The sequence below is a fragment of the Eretmochelys imbricata genome, chromosome 10 (genome assembly GCF_965152235.1).
Source record: "Eretmochelys imbricata isolate rEreImb1 chromosome 10, rEreImb1.hap1, whole genome shotgun sequence".
Taxonomy (NCBI): domain Eukaryota; kingdom Metazoa; phylum Chordata; order Testudines; family Cheloniidae; genus Eretmochelys; species Eretmochelys imbricata.
In genome coordinates this window covers 6501902-6522369 of record NC_135581.1, presented here as the reverse complement: position 1 = coordinate 6522369, position 20468 = coordinate 6501902, and the positions used below count along the sequence as shown (strand labels likewise).

Here is a 20468-nt window from a genome sequence, read left to right as displayed (position 1 = left end):
GACACTAAATTACCACAATCTCATTCCCATTTCAGTACAGACTTCTATTCTCTTCGCCTCTGTTTAAAGCCATGGCTTAGTTTTGAACCTATGTCCGTTGCATAAGGGTTTTTTCTTCCTTTTGACTGCTCTCCCTGAAGCTGAAAGGCATGACTGAGGGCCAGACGCATCTAGTTCAGACTCTGAAGCACAGCAGCAAGGGGCGGGGAGGAGGGGGGAAGAACCTACCTGGGCACTAAAGCAAATGGGCTGAATTCTCCCCTCAGTTACACCCATCCAGTCCTGTTTACGTCAATGATGTTGGAATTTCCTCAGTCACAAGCCTATCTGAGCCACCACATTTCTTTCCGCTCTTCAGGGGGGTGGCATTGAATACTGCACTTATGTCAACATCTACCACAGTTGCACGGATGGCACTGAAGTTATTGGGGCCGTGCTGAAATACATGGGGTCGTGTCTGTAAAAATGAGAGCAGAATCTAGCCCTCCAAGAGCCTTTAAGGATGCCCGAGGGGACAATTATTCTATCAGCAGGGTGACCACAATGAATATTTCAACGGGGATTGGTTCTCTGTCTAGCAGGGCAAACCTCAAAAGGTTTGGGGCAGGGGTGGCCAACCTGGGGCTCCGGAGCCACATGTGGCTCTTCAGAAGTTAAGATGCGGCTCCTTGTACAGGCACCGACTCCGGGGCTGGAGCGACAGGTGCCAACTTTCCAGTGTGCCAGGGGGTGCTCACTGCTCAACCCCTGGCTCTGCCACAGGCCAGGCCCTGCCCTGCCACCACCCCTTCCCGCCCCCTCCCCTGAGCCTGCCATGTCCTCACTCCTCCCCTCCAGAGCCTCCTGCACGCCACGAAACAGCTGATCAGGAGGTGCGGGGAGGGAGGGGGAGACACAGATCGGTGGGGCTGCTGGTGGGCAGGAGGCGCCGGGAACGGGGCGGGGCAGCTGATAGGGGGCTGCTGATGAATTACTGTTGCTCTTTGGCAATGTCCATTGGTAAATTCTGGCTCCTTCTCAGGCTCAGGCTGGCCACCCCTGGTTTGGGGGTTCTATTCCACTCAGCTACGCTCTCAAAAATCCAGAAGATGATTTCAGAACTCTTGGTCTTGACCCTGCTCCCACTGAAGTCAGTGTGGGTGCTGCCACGAATCTTAGCAGGCGCTGGATTGGATTCTTTGAGACTGAAAAGCTGCACTGGATTCTTGGAAGAACAAGCTTTCTTCTGAGATTTGCAGTCAAGTCATAAATCGCCCAGAAACATCCCTTCCTGTGGGATTTCACTGCGCTTGCCTCTGTGAACGTTTTGCTGGCACCCAGAAGCGCAGACTCAGGGGGATGAAAAAGACAGACGATAAAGTACAAATTTTGATCAAGCCTGAGCAATTATTCGCTCCCAGTTTGGGGCCAAGCTTTGGGGTGGTTTGTAGGCAGAGGCCAGGGTGGTGGTGGTGCTGAGTGGGGCTATTTGAACCAAACCAAATACAGTTTTAGGAATGATCACTCACTCCATAGGGAACAAGAGTCAAAGTGGGAGTTCTGTTGCAACATTTGGACATAAGGGGAAATATACGAGCCCCGCTCCTTCCTTCAGGGCTGCAGAGGGCCCCTGATGCAATGGAACAGGTGCACGGTATTTTACTACTACTCCAGTGTAACTAAGAGCAGAATCAAATCCAGAGCATTTGCACCCCCCTAATCCTTCTGAAGCCCAGCTGCTGGCAACTCCCTGTACATCCCCGAGCAACTGGATTTTTAGGTGGCAGACATGGAAAAGTTGATCCACAGCAACTTGGATCCACCTGCTACTATCCCCGGTAGACCAGATGTGCAGGAGAAGTGTGGGCTGCAGTAGTAGCCACAGAAGTGCTGCCATGCCTGGATCCCAGGACTCCCTCCCTCGGCACCAAGGCCGGTGACTCAGGCTTAGGACAGGGAACCCAATTTAGCTCTTAATGATAAGGATTGAGCCCTTGCTTAGAAAATCCTGCAGTGCCTTTGATGCGGCTAATGGACGTTATGTAACAGCCTGTTCCTCTGTGCTGGTTAGTTTTTGTACTTAGCAAGTGATCCCCGTGTGGTTAATTTTTAAAGGCTCCACTTTGCAGCAACCCCCCCTCCCCTCAAAATCATAATTTTGACTACGGGGACGCAAACCGGTCAAAGAGATTAGAGAGCCCTGCCTATGTCAATGATGGCGCTCTGCTCCAGGCGCCCAAAACACTGCGCTCGCACTGTGCTTGCCCACCATAAAATTGAAATGCAACCTCTCAGAGCCCCATGTTAACACAGCCTCGTGAGCTTTTAAATGACAACTGTGTGATTAACTTATGACTGATGGAAAGTCACGAAGTACGCTGCGCGGTCTTTGATTGGCACTGGCTAGAGAACTCTGGGTCACCGGTATCAGAGCAATAAGACATAGGAGAGGGAAAGTGACATCTTGGACTCAGAGGGCAGTGGATAGCTACAGAGAGATCTGAACGTGCATAGAAGTTTTTATCTGAGGTTCTAAAAGTGCTTCATAGCATCATGTCTCTCAGCATCGCTGGCCAGTTGAATAAATGTTGCAGGGCCTGTTTTACATAATAAACAGAGGCCCAGAGACGTAAAGTGACTTGTCCTAGATCACGCAACAAGGCAGTTACGAATCAGAGTGAGATCGGCCTCAGGACTCCTGCATCAGAACTGAGGGACGGTCTCTGCACACTGGATGAGATGCAACACATGCTGCAAATACTAGGTCGTCACAAATAGGATATGATGAGGTAATGGGGGGGGAGGGAGGGATGTCATAATCCATACACATCAGGGGACAGTTAAAGCTGCACATGCAGGCTGAACTCAGGCACTTCCTTGCTCCTGGGTGGTTAACGTCGATCTTTAGCGTTCTCGGAAGTGAGATTGTTCTACAGGATTTTCGTTATGAATCCAAACCACAGTTCATAGTCATCTGGGAGTTTCCAGAAATCTTCATGTATTCAGTCTGGATCCCGGTTGGTGTGACTGGTAAGGCGGGTGTTAGGACATACATGAAATGAATATGGGCTCAATCCATAACGCTCCGATTCAAATCCAGATCCGGAACAACCCACACTTCAGGGAGGTTGGTTCCGGCCTAGTTCTAGAGGCTTGGAGTTTTCCCGTTGATATGCTGAATAGCTTTGGAAACAAGCAACTGCATTTGTAGAGCCCTATTTCAAGATATGCACCACTTACAAGAGGAGCAGTGACAGTGACCTGAGTGCTGGGGGGAGATCCTGGTTCTCAGATACGGCACTTATATATCCCGAGCTCCCTTTATAATCGCTGCTACTCCATTTACTCGTCTTAGCAAGGCAGTTTTGTTCTCCTAGGGGTTCCAACTCTCTATTCCCCACTCCCCGATTTTTTACTTTTTCCTAACAGTTCTCTCGATGTCTCTTCCCCAGCCCAGCCAGGTTTTCCCCTGCTTTCTAGGCCTTCCTGGTTTCTCATCAGTGTTTTCCTCCTTTGAATAGGAGACAGCTACTTGCATTAAAACACCAGCTATCCCAGCTCTAAGACAACATGGATTTCGATGGCATTCAAGCTCTCGCTTTTCCCCCTGACCTGTTGCTGCACCAAGAGGGGGAAAAAAGCCTTAGATCAAAGTTCAATACATTTACAGTGATAGATTTCGATCCGCCCAGGAAGATCTGATCCCCCAACATCCAGCTCTCTTCCCTTTGTTAAAGGGTCTGCAGATGTGTTTCTCTCCACTGCCATTCTGTGACTGAGCCTAGTGTCAGACTGGGCTCTTCCACCCTAAGATTCTCCAGGGCTTCTTAGTCACAAGGAGTGGCAAGACCTTGCTCCCAGGCTGCCTCTTTCCTCCCACCCCCTGCTCACACCTCTCCCCCGGCTACTCCCGTCGCTCGCCCGTATGGCCAGAAAAAGTGGAAGGGCATAGCTGTTCCGGCGCCCCTGCTCTCTCTACTACCCTCTAAAATGACACTCTACACGTTCATAGCATCGTACGAACTGCGTGGCTGTAAGGGAGCTTTGCAGAACATTATCCTCATTTTACAGACCGGCAAACGGAGGCACAGAACAGCTAAGTGACCTACCCCAAATCTACACGGTCAATGCCAAAACTGAGATGAGAGCGCTCAGGCTGCTGGCTGCCAGCCTCATCCTCCGCGCCCACTTTTTACAGCGCGTGAAACGTGTATTTGCAAACACATCCTATAACAGACCTACTGGTACAGGTCATTTTCCAGAGAGCTTTTGCACTCTCTCTGTCAAGAGAGCAGGGTCTGATTTTGGTCTATTCATAGGGTTCCACCAGGGCATTCTCCAAAAACTACACTGAATGCGATCAGTGCCTGAGCAGATCCTCATCAGGGGGTGCGTGTGCATGCTCATTAAAGCATCTCCTGAGCCCTTCAGTAAAATACGATAATACGTGATGGAGGCCTGATTGGAATCACCTCCAGCTTTCGTGTTTTTGGGCAACGCAGAGGTTTGTTTTGGGAGGTCCTCTCCCAACAATCGGCATTTCCCCTCCCCCCCTCTTTCCTCATGGAGCACAAGGGTTTCCTCATTCTGGGGGAGAGAGGGCTAAAAATTAGTGGAGTTTACTACTTTGCGTTTCGTAGTCAACGTATCTGTCCAAAGAATGGGTTCATTCAGACGACGGAAATTATTGCGTCATCCAGGACACAGGACAAAACCGAGGCCTTATTGCCCATCTAGGGAAAACGCCCGACGAGCAGCACAACTCCTGGCAGGAGTCGAGGAGGAATGTGTCACATATTGGGAATGATACCTGCAATTGTCACGTTAAGGAATTGACGGAGTTTCTTTAATTTGCGTTTGGGGTATTCGTGAAGAGAACCCACCAGAACAAATGTTAGCATCCTAGAAGCAATCAGGACACCGAACAAGCACCCTAGACAAGCACGCTTCAGGCTAAAGTTTAGTTGCACCGATCAGGAAAGGAACTTGGGGAACCAGAGCGGCGGAAGGAACCTGCAATGCTATAGATGACAGTGTCATGTGACAAAGGTGAAGGACCTCAGGAGTAGCTTTCATCTAGCACTGAACAATGAGCTAGATGAAAGAAAAAGGAGAATAGTTTTATCCTTCAAACTACTATGCCTCTCTCCCCCTGCTTCACTGCTACCTAGATCCTTCTGGGTCCAGCCCCTCCTGGCTGGATTCCTGACGGAGTTTTAAAGAAACAGAGCACACATCGTCATCACACGCTTTACAGGGGAAACGGCCCTATGTGATTCAGAGTCAGACAGCCTAGCAGGGTAACCAGCACTTCCCACCAGGAATAAACGGCTGCAACACATGTTTCGGAACACACACACACACACACACACCCTGACATTTCTGCATTTGCTGTTACTGTTGCCAACTCTGGAGTCTCACAAGATTTGATGTTTATCTTAAATCCTCAGCTCCAGGAGTGATGAAGCTCAGCTTTCATTAAAATAAAATGTAAGAGCCTGTCTCCTGTGGTTGTAAAAAAAAAAAAAAAAAAAGCTTGGAAACGTGAACTCTAAAGGTGCGGAAACCAGAAGGTAAATATTAAAAAAAGAAAAATCCCAAATGTATACTTATTATTTTAAATCTCGTGATTTTTAGGCCAATCTCGTGATTTTTCAGTGCTTGAAGTTAGCAATGCTGCTATTGATAGCGCTCATATTGACATTGTTTGGGACCAATCTGAAAAATCAAGGGCAAAACTCCAGTTTGATTTGAACCAGAACCAATTTTTTCATCAAAATCAAAAAAACTCATCCAAAAGTTACTGCTAATGGATCAAAATATTTTGCGTCAACTCAGACAGAAATCGAATGGGTTTTTTATTCATTTTGAGTCAACTGAAAGGTTTCAGACAGCTCTACGAATTTTGTTTTGACTTTTTCACTTCGATGTGGCTATTTTGGGGTCTCTTCCACCTTCTTTTTTTTTAAATGGCCAAATTTGAATTCGAAATGCCATTGTGAACCATAAGAGTCAAAATGAGACATTTACAAATGGTCAAAACAAAACATTGAGGGTTTTTTTGAAAAAAAACAACAACACAACAACCACCAAAAAACCCCAACATTTTGCTCCTGGGCAAAACTATTGGTTGAATTCAACCCAAGTTTTGCGAATAGTTTCAGAGCAATGAAAAATGCATTTTCAATGGGGAAAAGAAAAATCTATTTGTTGAAAAAATGTTGCCCTGCTCTAGTTGACTTCAGTGACAACGCCAGTTTACAGCAGCTGAGGAAGACACACGTTGGGCTAAATCCTGGGAGGAGAACTCAACAAATGGACCAGTTCAATTCAGTTCTGCTGCCCACACCTATTCCTAATGGGGCAACCTTCCTTTTCCTGCCTGGGGCAGTGTGAAGGAGGAGATATTTGTATGGAACCCACAACCCTGCTATTATGCTAACCCTGCTAGCTAGATACATAGAAACGTTTCCCCGATAGCTGGAGTGGGAGAGAGAAAAGACAAGACAGTGAGTTTTCTGCTGTACTTACATTGCAAAGTTGCTGTCTAGGAAACACCTGTTTCTGAGCAGCCCTGCCCAGAGCTGCACGCCGACAATCCCAAAGATGAAAAAGACAAAGAAGCACAAGAGAAGGACGTTGCCTAACATAGGCAGAGTATCTAACAGCAGGGTAACGAGTATTCGCATACCTGTGGGGAGAAGGAGAAAACAGGTTATGTGAGCCCTTCGAGCAGGACACAGATAGACACAGGTGTTATGATGAGCTCCACACATTTAGGAGAAGCTTTCTCATCATTTTCACAGCTTCAGAAGCAAGCTCGCAGCTTCTAAGTGTGACGAGCTATACAGTGGCACACGAAGCAACGTTATCTTCTGCAGTTATCTTGGGTCCATCTTCCCTTTTCAATGGAAGATGGACCCAAGTCAAAGATCAGTACTTCCCTAAGGGCTGGGAGGGCTGGATCAGGCAGTCCAGTTCTGGCTCATCTCTCACTTTTCAATTAGCGGTATTACAATCTGTATTACAGGGTGGCCTACAGATTAGGGCCCCATCGTGCTAGGTGCTGTACAGACACACACAGAGAGACTCTCCCCATGCTGAAGAGATTGCAATTTAAATAGACATGACAGAGTGCAAGAGAGGAAACAGAGTGATGAAGTGACTTGTCCAGTCACACAACTGGTCGGTGGCAGAGACAGAAACAGAATCCCTGGTCTCTGGCTCCCATTCCAGTGTTTTAGCCGCTAGCCTAGGCTAGTTGCTGCAGGTAGAGGAAAGATGCAAAACGTGGATCCAGATTCTGTACACCCCAGTCCAGGTTTGGAGGGGTGCTCATGTGTAGGATTCATCTTAAAGCTGCTGCTGAATATTCAAAGGCCATGAAAATGCAAAAGGTTTAGCGTCACATGCCAAAAAGATTCAATTGTATGTAGCATGTAGTTCTACAAAGCAAGGTTAAAGGTGGGATGTTTAGAAGTGCCCGGCATTGTCCTACCTCTGTTGTAGGGTGACGAGATAGCAAGTGTAAAAAATCAGGACAGGGGGTGGGGGGTAATAGGTGCATATATAAGAAAAAGCCCCCCAAATCGGGACTGTCCCTATAAAATCGGGACATCTGGTCACCCTATTCTGTTGCCACTGAAGTCAGAGGTAAATTGACACCCCTCCCATACCACAACACACTGCATGGTACATAAGCACTGATGACTTTGCAAGCTAGACTATCATTGTGAAATGCTCTCCCCCACCCCCCAAGAGGCCAGTGACTCTGGGGGTCATCTACTCAGCTCTTCTGAAAAACCACACTGCATGCAGCCTGCAGGAACCCAGCTGATAGGTTTGTCCTTTTAGCATTAGAGGGCATCAGAGCTGCTGCTCTGTACAAACTACGGATAGCTGGAAAGGCTGGCAAAATATGTATTTTAAAAAACGTATTAAAGAATTTTACAAGAAGCCAACAATTTCCTTCTCCCCTAACAATATGGGGCCCGGCGTGGAGATGAAGGGGAGTTTTAATGCAGATGCTCTCTGCACCTTTTCCAGAGACGCTTTAGCCCTCAAACAGGCTCAAGCAATACAGGGTTCCCCCTCACTATTCTCAACCAATATGCAGGTTTCAGAGTAACAGCCGTGTTAGTCTGTATTCGCAAAAAGAAAAGGAGGACTTGTGGCACCTTAGAGACTAACCAATTTATTTGAGCATAAGCTTTCGTGAGCTACAGCTCACTTCATCGGATGAGCTGTAGCTCACAAAAGCTTATGCTCAAATAAATTGGTTAGTCTCTAAGGTGCCACAAGTCCTCCTTTTCTTTTAACCAATATGCATTGGCCATTAGTTGGAGGCTACCTCTCCAAGGGATAAGAGAGGGGCTGATAATCCAGAGTCTCCTCCATCTTGACCTCGCTGCTTAGGCTCTTTGTGGGGGTGTTTTTCTGTGATGTGGACACCTCATTCACTATGATGTGGGCAGGAATCAACGCACTTTATATAGGCTACTGGTCAGCCATCAGGATACATTCCTGGTCACTACTGATTTGAACCTGTGACCTATGCATGAAAGGCACCATACCTCCTTACCAACTATTGTGCAATGCATGTAACCCCATCACACGGCGTTGGGACAACCTCTTGCCTCACCTTTGTTAAATGTTACTTTTCCTGTTTTCATTTGCAGCTCAGACTTGGGGAGTAATTCAGTAGTCTCCCTCCCAAAAGACAAGAAGTATTCAAGAGAACCCACCTGACTCAACCTTTGTCAGGCCTCTTATGATACATCTGGTGAAAACGTGAACTTCCCTGGTGTTTCGTGTCATTTCAGTTCTTGGTGCTAGGGTGGATGTTATGGGAAATAACACCCTCGTAAGGCTTGGAGAGAAAAAACAGCACCTCCCACGATTGCAGGGACGGGTGTCAAGTTTATCATTGTCACTGCGCTAATGAAACTTCCTTTGTGTGCTTGGGGTGGCGTTAAAGTGGGGAGATAACAGAACACTCGGTATGTGTCAGCACTGAGACACTCCCAGAAAGTTTATTAACTTGGCACCCTCTTTTTCTCCCGTTTGTCTTGCTTTACGTGCACTCATTTGTGTTTACACAGGCCGTGTTCTCCGCTCCATTGGAGGAGCGCACAATGCAGCTCAGAGAAACTGGGGCATCCCAGATCCAGTCCAGAATCACGGCCTTTTCATTTCACATTTTGAACTGAATGATTCTCCTTCTGGCTACTTTTTCAGATGGCTCCCACCCTGAGAGATTCTTCCTCCTTGGCTGCCTGCATACAACTTCCCTCCAAACCTTTTCCCTCTTTGATTTTGCTCATGGGACTCAATAGGGCGGGGAGGGGGCACTCCCTGCACGAGCCAGTGAAGTCAACAGAAATGAGGAGAGTAGGATAAAAGACAGACTCTACATCTCGGAACTGCATGTGAATCACTGAATTGGATGCTTGCGAGGTGGCTTCCCAGAATGCTCTGGGTGTGGTGAATCAAGACTTAAAGTTTTAAAACTCTCGGCTGCCAAGGCTCATCTCCACTGAAGCTGCATTTTACGTGCTGGGAGTTCCCCCTCCTGACTCAGGAACTCAGTGTTACTCAATGAATTCACACTGCAGGGCAGGAGGACGTGTGAGGCCAAAGGCTGTGTCTCTCTCTGATGGACTAAGGGCTCAATAAACTTTCTAAAGAAACGTCCCTATTCTTCAGCCCACCTGCCAGCATCGTCTTCTATTCAAAAACTACCTTCTGGGAAACCAACACGTGCCAACAAGTAACTCACCCGATGCCCTGAGGAATCCTTTCCTACCCAAAATTCATCTGGGCAGAAGCATTCTTATAATATCCACAACCTGTCAGCGCCCCAGCTGGAGTGTAACAAATCCTTGGCCTACAGACAACAATCACACTCATATAGGGAGCAGGGCTAGAAATCTGTCCCTTCCACTCCAAAAAATACAGGCCTCTGCCACTGAAGCTAAAGAAGAACCTTCCTACCTGAGGTAGCAGTAGGTCTTTTATCCTCTTTCTGAACCAGCCACCAGAGGGCAACATCACTCTGATAGACACACTAAGTCAGTGCTTTACAATGGGCCCAAGATTTCATCACTGGTGCCAGTGGATGTGTCAAAACCTGCTCTTCACAGCCAGAGGAAACTTTAGTTTCTGTGCTGTATTTCGGTGATAGGAGAGAAAAATGGCGGGAACATGAAGGTCCCAGAGGGTGCAAACTATGAACGAGACGGGTGAACGTTACCTGCAACATACAGAAGCTTTGCTGACACCACTTTAAGCCCATGATGCCCACCACCGTTCTCCCGGAGTGCTCTCAAGTGCTGTCAGACTGCGCTGCTGTCAGGCCGCCAGTCCTTTCACAATGCCTGACTGATTGTCTGGCTGCCTCAGGGAAACAGCACAGCAATCCCTTTCCCTGATTGGTATTGAACTGTCAGGGTTTGGGGGTGGGGATTCCATATCGAGCATTTTCAAAAGGCACTAATTGTTCCAGAAGTAAAGGACAGATCCGTAGAGTCCTCCAAGGGGCAAACCACGATTTCAATGCAATTTACAAGGACGGGAACAGGAAGAAAACGGGCGAATGTTAAGAGCATGCCTGTGAATCGTGGAGACAGAGGGGATTAACCAGACTGCTGAACAACATAAAGAACCTATCACCACGCATACTCCACACTTCCTATTACTGGTTAGCCGTAGTTAGGCTATAATTCTTTTCTAGTAGCAGTGGCAATAGGAAAGTCCTGTGGAAGATCTCCCAGACACGGGTCACTAGTCCTGGAAGTAGGAGACCCCATTTCATCCGAGTCTTCCCGTGTGATCTAGGGCAAGTCACTTAGGGCTTGCCTTCGCTGCAAATGTTAACTCGAGTTGGGTCGAATGAGGCAACAGGCTGGTGATATGAGCAGCCCAGAGTAGTTTGAGTCCCCACTGCATCACTAACTCAAATGCCACTATACCTTCAACCTACATCCTGTCAGGCCAGCTAGCTGGAGTTTAAAGCACCACTGAACTTGAGCTAAAGACTTTTGGGTGCAGATGGGAGTCATGTTGGGGGAGTACTTGAGTTATACCTACAGCTAACACAGCAGTGAGGACAAGCCCTTAGCCTCGCTGTGCCTCAGTTCTCCTTCTGTCAAATGCAGAGAAGAGACCTGCCTGACCTCACAGGGGAGTTGGGAGGAGACAGACTGTGATGCACTCAGATGCTATGGTAATGGGGTGGGGGACGGGATAGAAGTTCCTAAGGTAGTTAGTTAGAACTGTTATTCTCAAATACCCAAATCAGGGAGCTAGGGGGTAATTCTGGGCTACTCAGGCTGTTTTTCACAAAATTAGGGGTATTGGGGCCAAATACCAATATGGGTAAAATGAAAATGAATTCTCTTGAAATGAATCATTGGTAGTAGTAATTATATATTTATGACATCCAGAAATGGGCTTGGCACTTGACAGTACAGGTAGCATGAAGATCTAGACTGCACCCCGAAGAGTTGGCAATCTAATCTGAATACAAGGTTCTTCCCCCTTTCCTGCACTAAACGGTTGTATGATATTGCTGGTGTCATTTTAGTGGCTGATGTGTCCCACCCTAGATGTGGCTTCATTTTGGTGGGGCGAGTGACGGCACCCATCCCTACTTGGATGCAGCTTAGAATTCTGCAAAGAACATGGACAATTGTAAAACTGCTACCTCTTAATAATATTGTTGATTCCTCACCTGATGAAATAGGGCCAGACAGTGAGCCGGCATCCATGCAAACCAATCGACAACCGCAAGGCAGTGGAAATGTCACGTCAGCTGTGCTGGAACGCCAGACAGCAGAGAAACCCTCTGAACACCATGACGGTGTCTCATGCTACCGTAGCTTCAGCTAGTGGAAGTGAAAAAGTAGCAAGCTAGCTTTTCTCCTCCTGCTGTTTAGTCCTCCCACTGCCACGGAAATATTGCAGAGGAAGATGGTGAGCCAGAGACTGAAAACTGGAGCAGAATCAATTAGGGGAAAGACTCTGCTCTGTGGAAACGATGCAGCAGCCCAGCAGGGAGAAGGAAAAACCTTAGTCATAATATCTACTTCTACAAGGCCTAGTTCTCCTAGTGCATAGAGCTTGGTGCTGTCTGAAAGTCCCATGCTAAGCGTATGCGTGTGACGATGGTTCATTTACACATTGATGCACAAAGCTTCCCTAATAACGTTGGGCCTGTCCCCTAAACAAGCCATGGCAAACTAGTACCATTAAGGGGTTTGTCTTTCTTGGCCCTGTGGAAGGAACCATGTTTAAAAATGACTGTTGCTAGCATGGTTTCCTTGGCTATACGTAGGCTTTGCAACCTTGTTGTAACCATGTGAGTCTCAAGATATTAGAGAGAAAAGGTGGAGAAAATGTAATATCTTTTATTGGACCAGCTTCCGAAAGAGACTCGTTTTTGAGCTTCTACAGCCCTGAAGAAGAGCTCAGTGTAAGCTCAAAAGCTTGTCTCTCTCACCAACAGAAGTTGGTCCAATCAAAGAAATTACCTCACCCACCTTGTCTGTCTAATATTCTTAGGCTTGGCAGAATTAGATTTTAAGTTTTTTTAAATAATTTCGACTGATAATATCGCTGTTTATTTTTAAACATGTTTTCCTGATTTTTATCCATTTAAATTTTCGCAGTTGCGGGAAATTATGGGGTGGGGGTGTGGGTTAGACAATAACTATTCAATGACAGTAGATGTTGAGATTAAAAAAAGGTAAAGCTTTATAACTGTTACAACACAAATTGTCAATATCACTTGTCAAAATGCACAAATTACGTGTCCTTAAATCAACTCTAAGAAGTTTTCAAGCAGCATTTTCCTTACGTTGCCTATCTGGAAATTTCCATTATTCTGGATGGGAATACATCCGCTTGTGTATGCATAGTGATATCGACGCTGATTGACATTCACCATTAAAAAACAGTCTTCCAAGCCTAACTGTACTGGTCAAGGACTTATGGATGGGGCTTACCCAACAAACCAGAGATACTCATAAATGAAGGGTCAAACTCTGCCTTCGCTCTGTGCTTTGTAGTTAGAGGTCAGGGTGACTTCCAAGTTTAAGTTAAAGCAAGAAAAAAACCCATCCTGAGGAATAATGACATGCAAATTAGTGGTTCAATAAAGGTTAAATGAGTCTTTCCAAAACCAACCAACCATAATTTGAGCAGCTGATAATTGTAGCTTTGAGAGCAAGAAAAGGAGAACTAAAAAAACCCCAACAATGCTAAGTTCCAAAAAAGGAAAGAGCTTTAGGAACTGAACATTCCGATGGAAAACATCATGCACGGTGCAAATCAGTCTGTCTGACAGATAATGCTGGCGACAGTGCAGTCTTCAGGGGCATTTTATCCCATTAAGAGGCTGCTCTGCAAAGTACTCTCTGTGTAGAGCTATTTCTCCCTTAATTTCCCCGCCCCTGCAAGATGTTACCTTCCATTAGTTATCCCATTTGGATAGAGAATGGCATTTAAATTCTGATGTATTTTCTCTCTTACTCTCTTAATTTTCAGGTTGCTCCTTCTTCCAGCCAACTCCCAAGTCATGTCTAATGCATCACCGAGTAGTTCTTAATTACACAGGGCTGCAGCTCGATGTCCTTTGACTTCAGAGGGAGTTTTGTCCGCGTATGGGCTAAGAACATCAGGATTTGGCCCAGTTGCCCAGGCAGTGCCACTTTTTTGGCCTAACCGGACCAGACCCTCAGCTTGTGGAAGTCAATATAGCTGCATTGACGTCAATGGGGCTGCGCTGGTTTATGCACATTCCATCCAAGGATCTCAAAGCACTGTGAGATCATCAGCTACAAGCAATAGCTCAGCTCTTCTCCCATACAGAGATAAGCTTGATGCTGGGGGAGGAGGATGAGTAGCGGGGCAAGATACGCCTCCCTAATTCCCCAACTGCATTTGCACCATCCCAGGCCTTTTGGCATAAATTACAAGAGGCTGGAGGCTACAACAACATACATAGACTGGTTCTGGTCCTTGTGGGATCTTATATCAGCTGTGAGTTAGCCTAGTGCAGACATGCTCCACACCACCCCCAACGCAAGCCCTCCCACCCCCATAGCAGGATGTAGGGGGGCGGTTAGCATAGCAGATGGCTATGCTACTTTACACCACCTGAGAACTTCACTGTGGCAAGGGAACTGTAGGGGAACCTATACCGGTTAGGGCCAGAGTCCATCACTTTACCCTGTCCGAGTGGTGCAAAGTGGCAGGATCAGGAAGACAGAATCCTTACCAGTAAGATAAACCTCAGTAGTAATAACTAGTCTCACAGTGTCTTGTGACGTAGATGTTACCCCCTATACAAATGGAGAAACTGATGGACAGACAGCATAAAAAACTCTTCAAAAGTCACCGAACAAGTCAGTGAAAGAGCTAAGAGTAAAACTCGGTCTTCCTCAACTCCCAGTCGTGTGCATTAACTATTCAACGTGTTGCTTCCCTAAAGTCACTAAAAAGCGCAAGCTTGAGGAGCTGCAATGTCACAACCAATATATATATATTTAAAATACAATAGGAGACTAACTTGAGTGCACAATGAGTTTTTATTTCATAGCATTCATTCCCAATGCACTCTGTAATTCTAACCCCCAAGGAACACATTCAATAGTACTGCCCTTCGGACCTGACTAACAAATCTATCTTTGGAAAAGCAAAGGGCTCATGTAATTCCCAGTGCTAGGAAGAATTTTTGCTCTTATCCTATTCTCCTTCCCCCATCTTAACCATTTTGGGGAGCAAGAAGGTAAAATCTATCTTCCTCTGCCAGACGACTTGGTTGTTTAGTGGAACCGCCCTAGAGATTGATCCCATCTGTTAGCTATCTATGCAAGCTGGACCCTCTTAGTAAAATGCCAAGTGTGCCATGGGAAAAGATGATTAGCATCAGTTAGGCTGAAAACAAGCCTCATGATTTCTTTTCAGTTTCATTACATGTGGTGGCCCATTTTAAATCACATATTTTTAAAAAAATAACAACAACCCAGCAATGAAATGAGCTTGAAAACAGTGACCACTATTAAAAACCTTACAGCCCGTGCCAAAAACATAAATCGTGGAATTATCTTTTTTCCCAGTCATTTCCAAGGAATAATTTCTAATACAGATGATGTTTTTATTGGCTGGGTTCCGCCTTTCTTTCTTTTCTTTGAAAAAATATCTTGTGGATGAATTTATTGCACATGAAAGCGAAGGGGTAATAGAATTGGATGGGGCCAGGCAAAGTGCAAGGTTGTCGTGTGGATAAATTGCTGTGCTATTTTTGACAGATCTCGTCTTTGGAGGCTTTTGGTTCCCTGTTGGAAGGAATTAGAGGACAGTTCTATCTACTGTGCAGTAACTGCAGTTAAAATCTGCTTAGATGATTGTTCTTCCAAAGCTGAGCTCTCAATGCAATTAGCCCTCAATACCCAATTCGGCTTCCACCAGTCTCTTTTGAAACACCAGCTGCCAAGACCATTTTCCGGTCCCACCATTTTCACCAGGTCACCTCTCCCTGCATTGGATTCCTCCACTGGCTCTTTCCTTGCTGGCTCATCAACATCAAGCTTTTTGTCCTGGTCATCAAGGACCATCACAGCTGTGCCCTTCCACACTTTTATATGCTGGTCTCTTTTCTCATTGTCCCTCATCCTCTCCCATTCAGCCATCCACCTTCCCTCACAAACATCTGTGCACTTCATTCCACGCTGCCTCCATGCATTGACGGCCCTCCCTGAACTGACCCATGACGCCCCCTTCTCCGTCTCTTCCTTCTCTTCTCAATTTATTCCTTTGGGGCCTGATCCAAAGCCCACTGAAGTCAGTAGCAAGACTCCTTTTGAGGTCAGTGGGCTTTGAGTCACGTTGTCTTTGATTCCATTGGATTTCTGACGCCAACCAAAAATCATGTGACTGTTAGAATCCAGTTTTTTTTTTTTAAAGTAAGTCTCTACCCCTCATGATTGCGAAGAAAAGCTTGAAAAATGTTACCCCATTGCAACTGGCACAGTAACCTCTGCCTGAATCTGAAGAGAGCCTGAAACAACAGCTGTGAGGGGGAGAACTGCACCATACATCTCAAGGGGGTGTTAACGCCACTTAGAAGCTACGGCCAGCACTATTCCAACAGAGGGCTGTGTGTGCGCCAGAAGACAGGTACCGCAGGCCTGGTCCACTCACTCAAACAGATGCATTCCAGCTGCTGGTTAAATATGGGGGTGCCCCTGACAGCTCTCCTGCCTCTGTGCAGGGGATGTGAGCCTGCTGCCCCAAGGGAAGGGTCCAAGCACCATGTGTCCCTGAGAGTGTGGGGGAACCATGTTACTGCCCCACCTCTCTCGAAGGGAACATATTCCCCATCCCTTAATGGATGGATGGGGCCAGTGGCGAGCTGGTGCCGGTTCGTGCAAACCAGTTGTTAAATTTTGAAGTCGGTTTAGAACCGGTTGTTAAAGGGTTGGGCAAACTCCGGCTTGCGGGCCACATGCTACCCGCAGGTCTGTCCTGTCCGTCCTGCCCGAGCTCTCAGCTGGGGAGGCTCCCCTGTGAATTTTTACTCACCCGGCGGCACTCCGAGCCTTCGATGGCAAGTCCCGGAGCAACTGAAGGACGTGCCGCCGAAGATACGAAGCGACTGAAGGAACCGGTTCTTCAGCTTCTGGCAGCTCATCACTGGATGGGGGGACAGTATGGGGTGTGGGCATGGGGAATCCTGTATCCTGGTATGTTCCAGGCTGACCGAATCCAGCCCTGGGTCCCAGTAGGGGGAAGTCTAAGAACCGCTATTCCTACACTACTCTATTTAGATCAGCTTTGTGAAAGTTTATCCCAAGCCACTCACTCAGGGGAAGTCTCTTTTTGTGATGGGCAGGTAGATATTTTACTCCTTCCTACACACCCCCAATTTATGGCAATTTGGCAAGGCTGATTTTAACACACTCCAAATGAGGCCAAGCCGACATGCTGCATCTCAGGGAGGCAAGGGAAGGGGGTTTCGCGGGTTGAATTATGTCCAGGAAAGTTGTGCAATGACCCTCATCAATCACAGCGCAGGAATGGGCAGTCGCAGTGCAAGGTTCCCTTCCCACCTTCTCCACCCCTTTCTCTTTCACAGCTCAATTCCATTCTATGGCCGGAGAGTGGCTTAGTCTCTATGGCTGATTAGTGCCAATTGTTATACTGGTTTATGGGATGAGTCGCCTTATTCAGGGTTTCAGCAGGGGGTGAATTTCCCTCTGTGTTAAGCTTTGGAATCCCCCTGGATCAAAGCTGCCTGACTGTACAAACATAAGTCAGCATTATTATACTGGTCGTCAGTTGCTCTGAAAAAATAAAAATGGTGGGTTATCACGATCCATTCAGGGCAGATCCTGGATCGTATCAGACATCAGGCTGGAGCACTAAAAATACCAAGTCAAAAGTGGACAGAGTTAGTGCCTTATAAACAAGAAACAGTCTGTGCTTATCTACCCTCCAGGAATTGAGATCCTTCTAAGAATACTAATCCTACTTTGGCACTAATTCAAGATGCTATTAACACTATGAGCCTGTCCCAGGGGCTCATCAGGCCAAGCAACTCAAAACATGGGTTTAGCTCTTTGAATTTAATCTCATAGTCATTTTTTTCATTATTACCCCTCTTCTGAAGAAAAAGCAAAACAGGGATTATGGCACCAAGTGCCCAAAAAATCCCACTTCAAAGCCTCAGTAGCAAACTCATAAAGCAGAACCATAAAGTTTGGACCCGGATCAAAATTTCCCCAAAGCTGTGGAGGCATTTAGAGACAGGGTGTTGGTTCAGACCCATTTACTTAGGTTTAGTCTACAATACAAAGTTGTGCCAACATAGCTATGTTAGCTAGGACTGCAAAAAAATCATCTCCCCCCAGCTGATAGAAGGATGCCAGATAACCCCTCCCATGCATACACAACTATATCGACAGAAGAGTGCTTTTGCTGGCATAGCTAATGCTGTTTGGGGAAGTGGTGTAGCTATGCCAGAATATGCTACGTCTCCGCATAATTATGTTGGCATAGCTGTACTGGCAGAGGCTCTGTGGTGCAGACAAGCTCTTAGAATGAAATGATTGTCCTTAAGGCCCCAATTCAACCAAGCACTTAAGCATGTGCTTAAATTCCATTGACTTCAAGTTAAATTAGGCACAGGTTTAAACGTTCTCCCGAATTACAGCCTAAAACACCCTCTAATTCAAAAGGCAGCTAGGGGGTGGCTGAATGGATGCAAAAAAATAAGAACCAATTTAAACCTTTACCCCCAAAACCTGAATCTTTCTTGTGGTTTGAAGAAGTTCAGAGAGCTCCCTTACCAACTAGCTCATATTTTTGTTCCACTCTGCACTTTTCCCACTCCCAGCCGGGACTAGAAACAACGGAGCCAAAAACCCATGAGAAAGGCTACTCCCTGGGATATTTCTGGCCTGATGAGAAATCGTGATAAAAAATTAAATTCTGAATCCAAAGCCTCTGAGGTCCCTTCAGTCCTTGTGTGTACCCTCCAAAGTTTTTTCTGACTTGAAAAAATGTCATCACGGAATTTTTTTTAAAAAAAGAAAGTCTAAAAACTGCAAGAGCCGAGAAAAACTTCAAAGAGTATTCCTGCAGTCAAACATCATCTGTTTTCTTGCCCGTTCATGTAAGGTATTGGAATCAGAACAATTTAGTGGGAGTTTGTTTTGTTGTCTGTAGCTGTGCCGACATTATGGGCAATTAATCTAAGTGGGATGCTCAATGATAATGCCATATAATTCAAATGCATTTTTAAACAGGAGCAGGAAAAGCAATTTCTGGAGGGAACCTGAGGATTTGCAAACAATTACACTGCCTCTCCAAAAAGAGAGGATTTCAGTTAAAGAGTGATGAAAGTGATATAGAATTAGCATATCAGTGAAGGATCATTCAGAAGAGGGATGGTAGCAACCCAGAAACAATTTCAACTGGTTGGCTCGATTTTCAAATTGAATTTAGAGATAAACAGCTGAATCCACTTGAAAATGGGCTTAGGGACCACTTGAACTTTCTACAGGGGGTGAACTCAATTTTGTTCCACCTTGAATGAACGCTCTTTGGGTATTTCACCAGAAGCACAGACTGTTGTGCCACTAATCCTGAGCACAAAGAAATGGCAAGACATCTGAGAGGAGCAATGAGCCTATCTAGAAAATCGGGATCTTCTTAGCCTTGATTTTTCCCCCTGAAAGGAACATTTTATTTGCCTTGAGATATCAGTGTGCTGGGAACTTTATAGACAGAAATGGAGACAAGTTTCCCTGTCCCAAAGTGTTTAAAACAGCCTTGCAAAATATCCATAGAATCATAGAGATATTAGGCTGGAAAGGACCTTGAGAATTCACTAAGTCCAGCCCCCTCTGCTGAGGCAGGACCAAGTAAACCTAGACCACCCCAGAGAGGTGTTTGCCCAGCCTGTTCTTAAAAACCTCCAGTGATGGGGATGCCACAACCTTCCTTGGAAGCCGAACTACTCTTTTAATCAGAAACTTTTTCCTACTACCTAATCTAAATCTCCCTTTCTGTAGATCAGCCCATTACTATTTCTCCTACCTTCATGGGCAGGGAGAACAATTGATCAAAGCCCTCTCTATAATAGCCCTTAACATATTTGAAGACTTATCAGGTCCCTCCCAACCTCCCCCCCCAGTCTTTTCTCCAGACTAAACATGCCCCCTTTTTTTAACCTTTCCTCATAGGTCAGGTTTTCTAAACCTTCTATCATTTTAGTTGCTCTTCTCTGGGCTCTCTCCAATTTGTCCACCTCTTTCCTAAAGCGCGGTGCCCAGAACTGGACACAGGACTCCAGCTGTGGCCTCACCAGTGCTGAATGGAGTGGGACAATTATCTCCCGTCTCTTATGTACGACACTCCCATTAATACACTCCAGCATGATATTAGCCTTTTTTGCAACTGTATTACATTGTTGGCTCATATTCAAGTTGTGATCCACTCGTAACCTCCAGATCCTTTTCAGTGATACTACAACCTAGCTAGTTATTCCCCATTTTGTAGTTGTACTTTGCACTTGTCTTTACTGAATTTCATCTTGTTGATTTCAGACCCATTTTCTAATTTGTCAAGGTCATTTTGAATTCCAATCTTGTCCTCTAAAGGGCTTGCAAACTCTCCCAGCGTGGTGTCATCCACAAATTTTATAAGCGTGCTCTCCACTCCATTATTGAAGTCATTAATGAAAATACTGAATAGTACCGGACCCAGGACTGACCCCTGCAAACCCCATTAGATAAGCCCTCCCATCTCAACAGCTAATCATTGATAACTACTCTCTGAGTACAGTCTTTCAACCAGTTGTGCACCCACCTTACAGTAATTTCTCTAGATCACATTTCCCTCCTTTGCTTATGAGGATGTCATGGGGGACTGCGTCCAAAACTTTACTAAAATCAAGATACGAACCCAGGTACAAAATCTACACC

At 46.1% G+C, this 20468-nt stretch overlaps 1 protein-coding gene across 1 annotated transcript in view; it reads right to left on the bottom strand.

Annotated features, from left to right (window-relative positions):
* Positions 1-20468, bottom strand: part of CACNA1H (calcium voltage-gated channel subunit alpha1 H) — a 478708-nt gene that overhangs the window by 169821 nt on the left and 288419 nt on the right. Inside the window, exon 5 of the mRNA XM_077827747.1 lies at positions 6511-6670. Within this exon, the coding sequence (XP_077683873.1) occupies positions 6511-6670 (160 nt within the window). The remainder of the gene's footprint in view (positions 1-6510; positions 6671-20468) is intronic.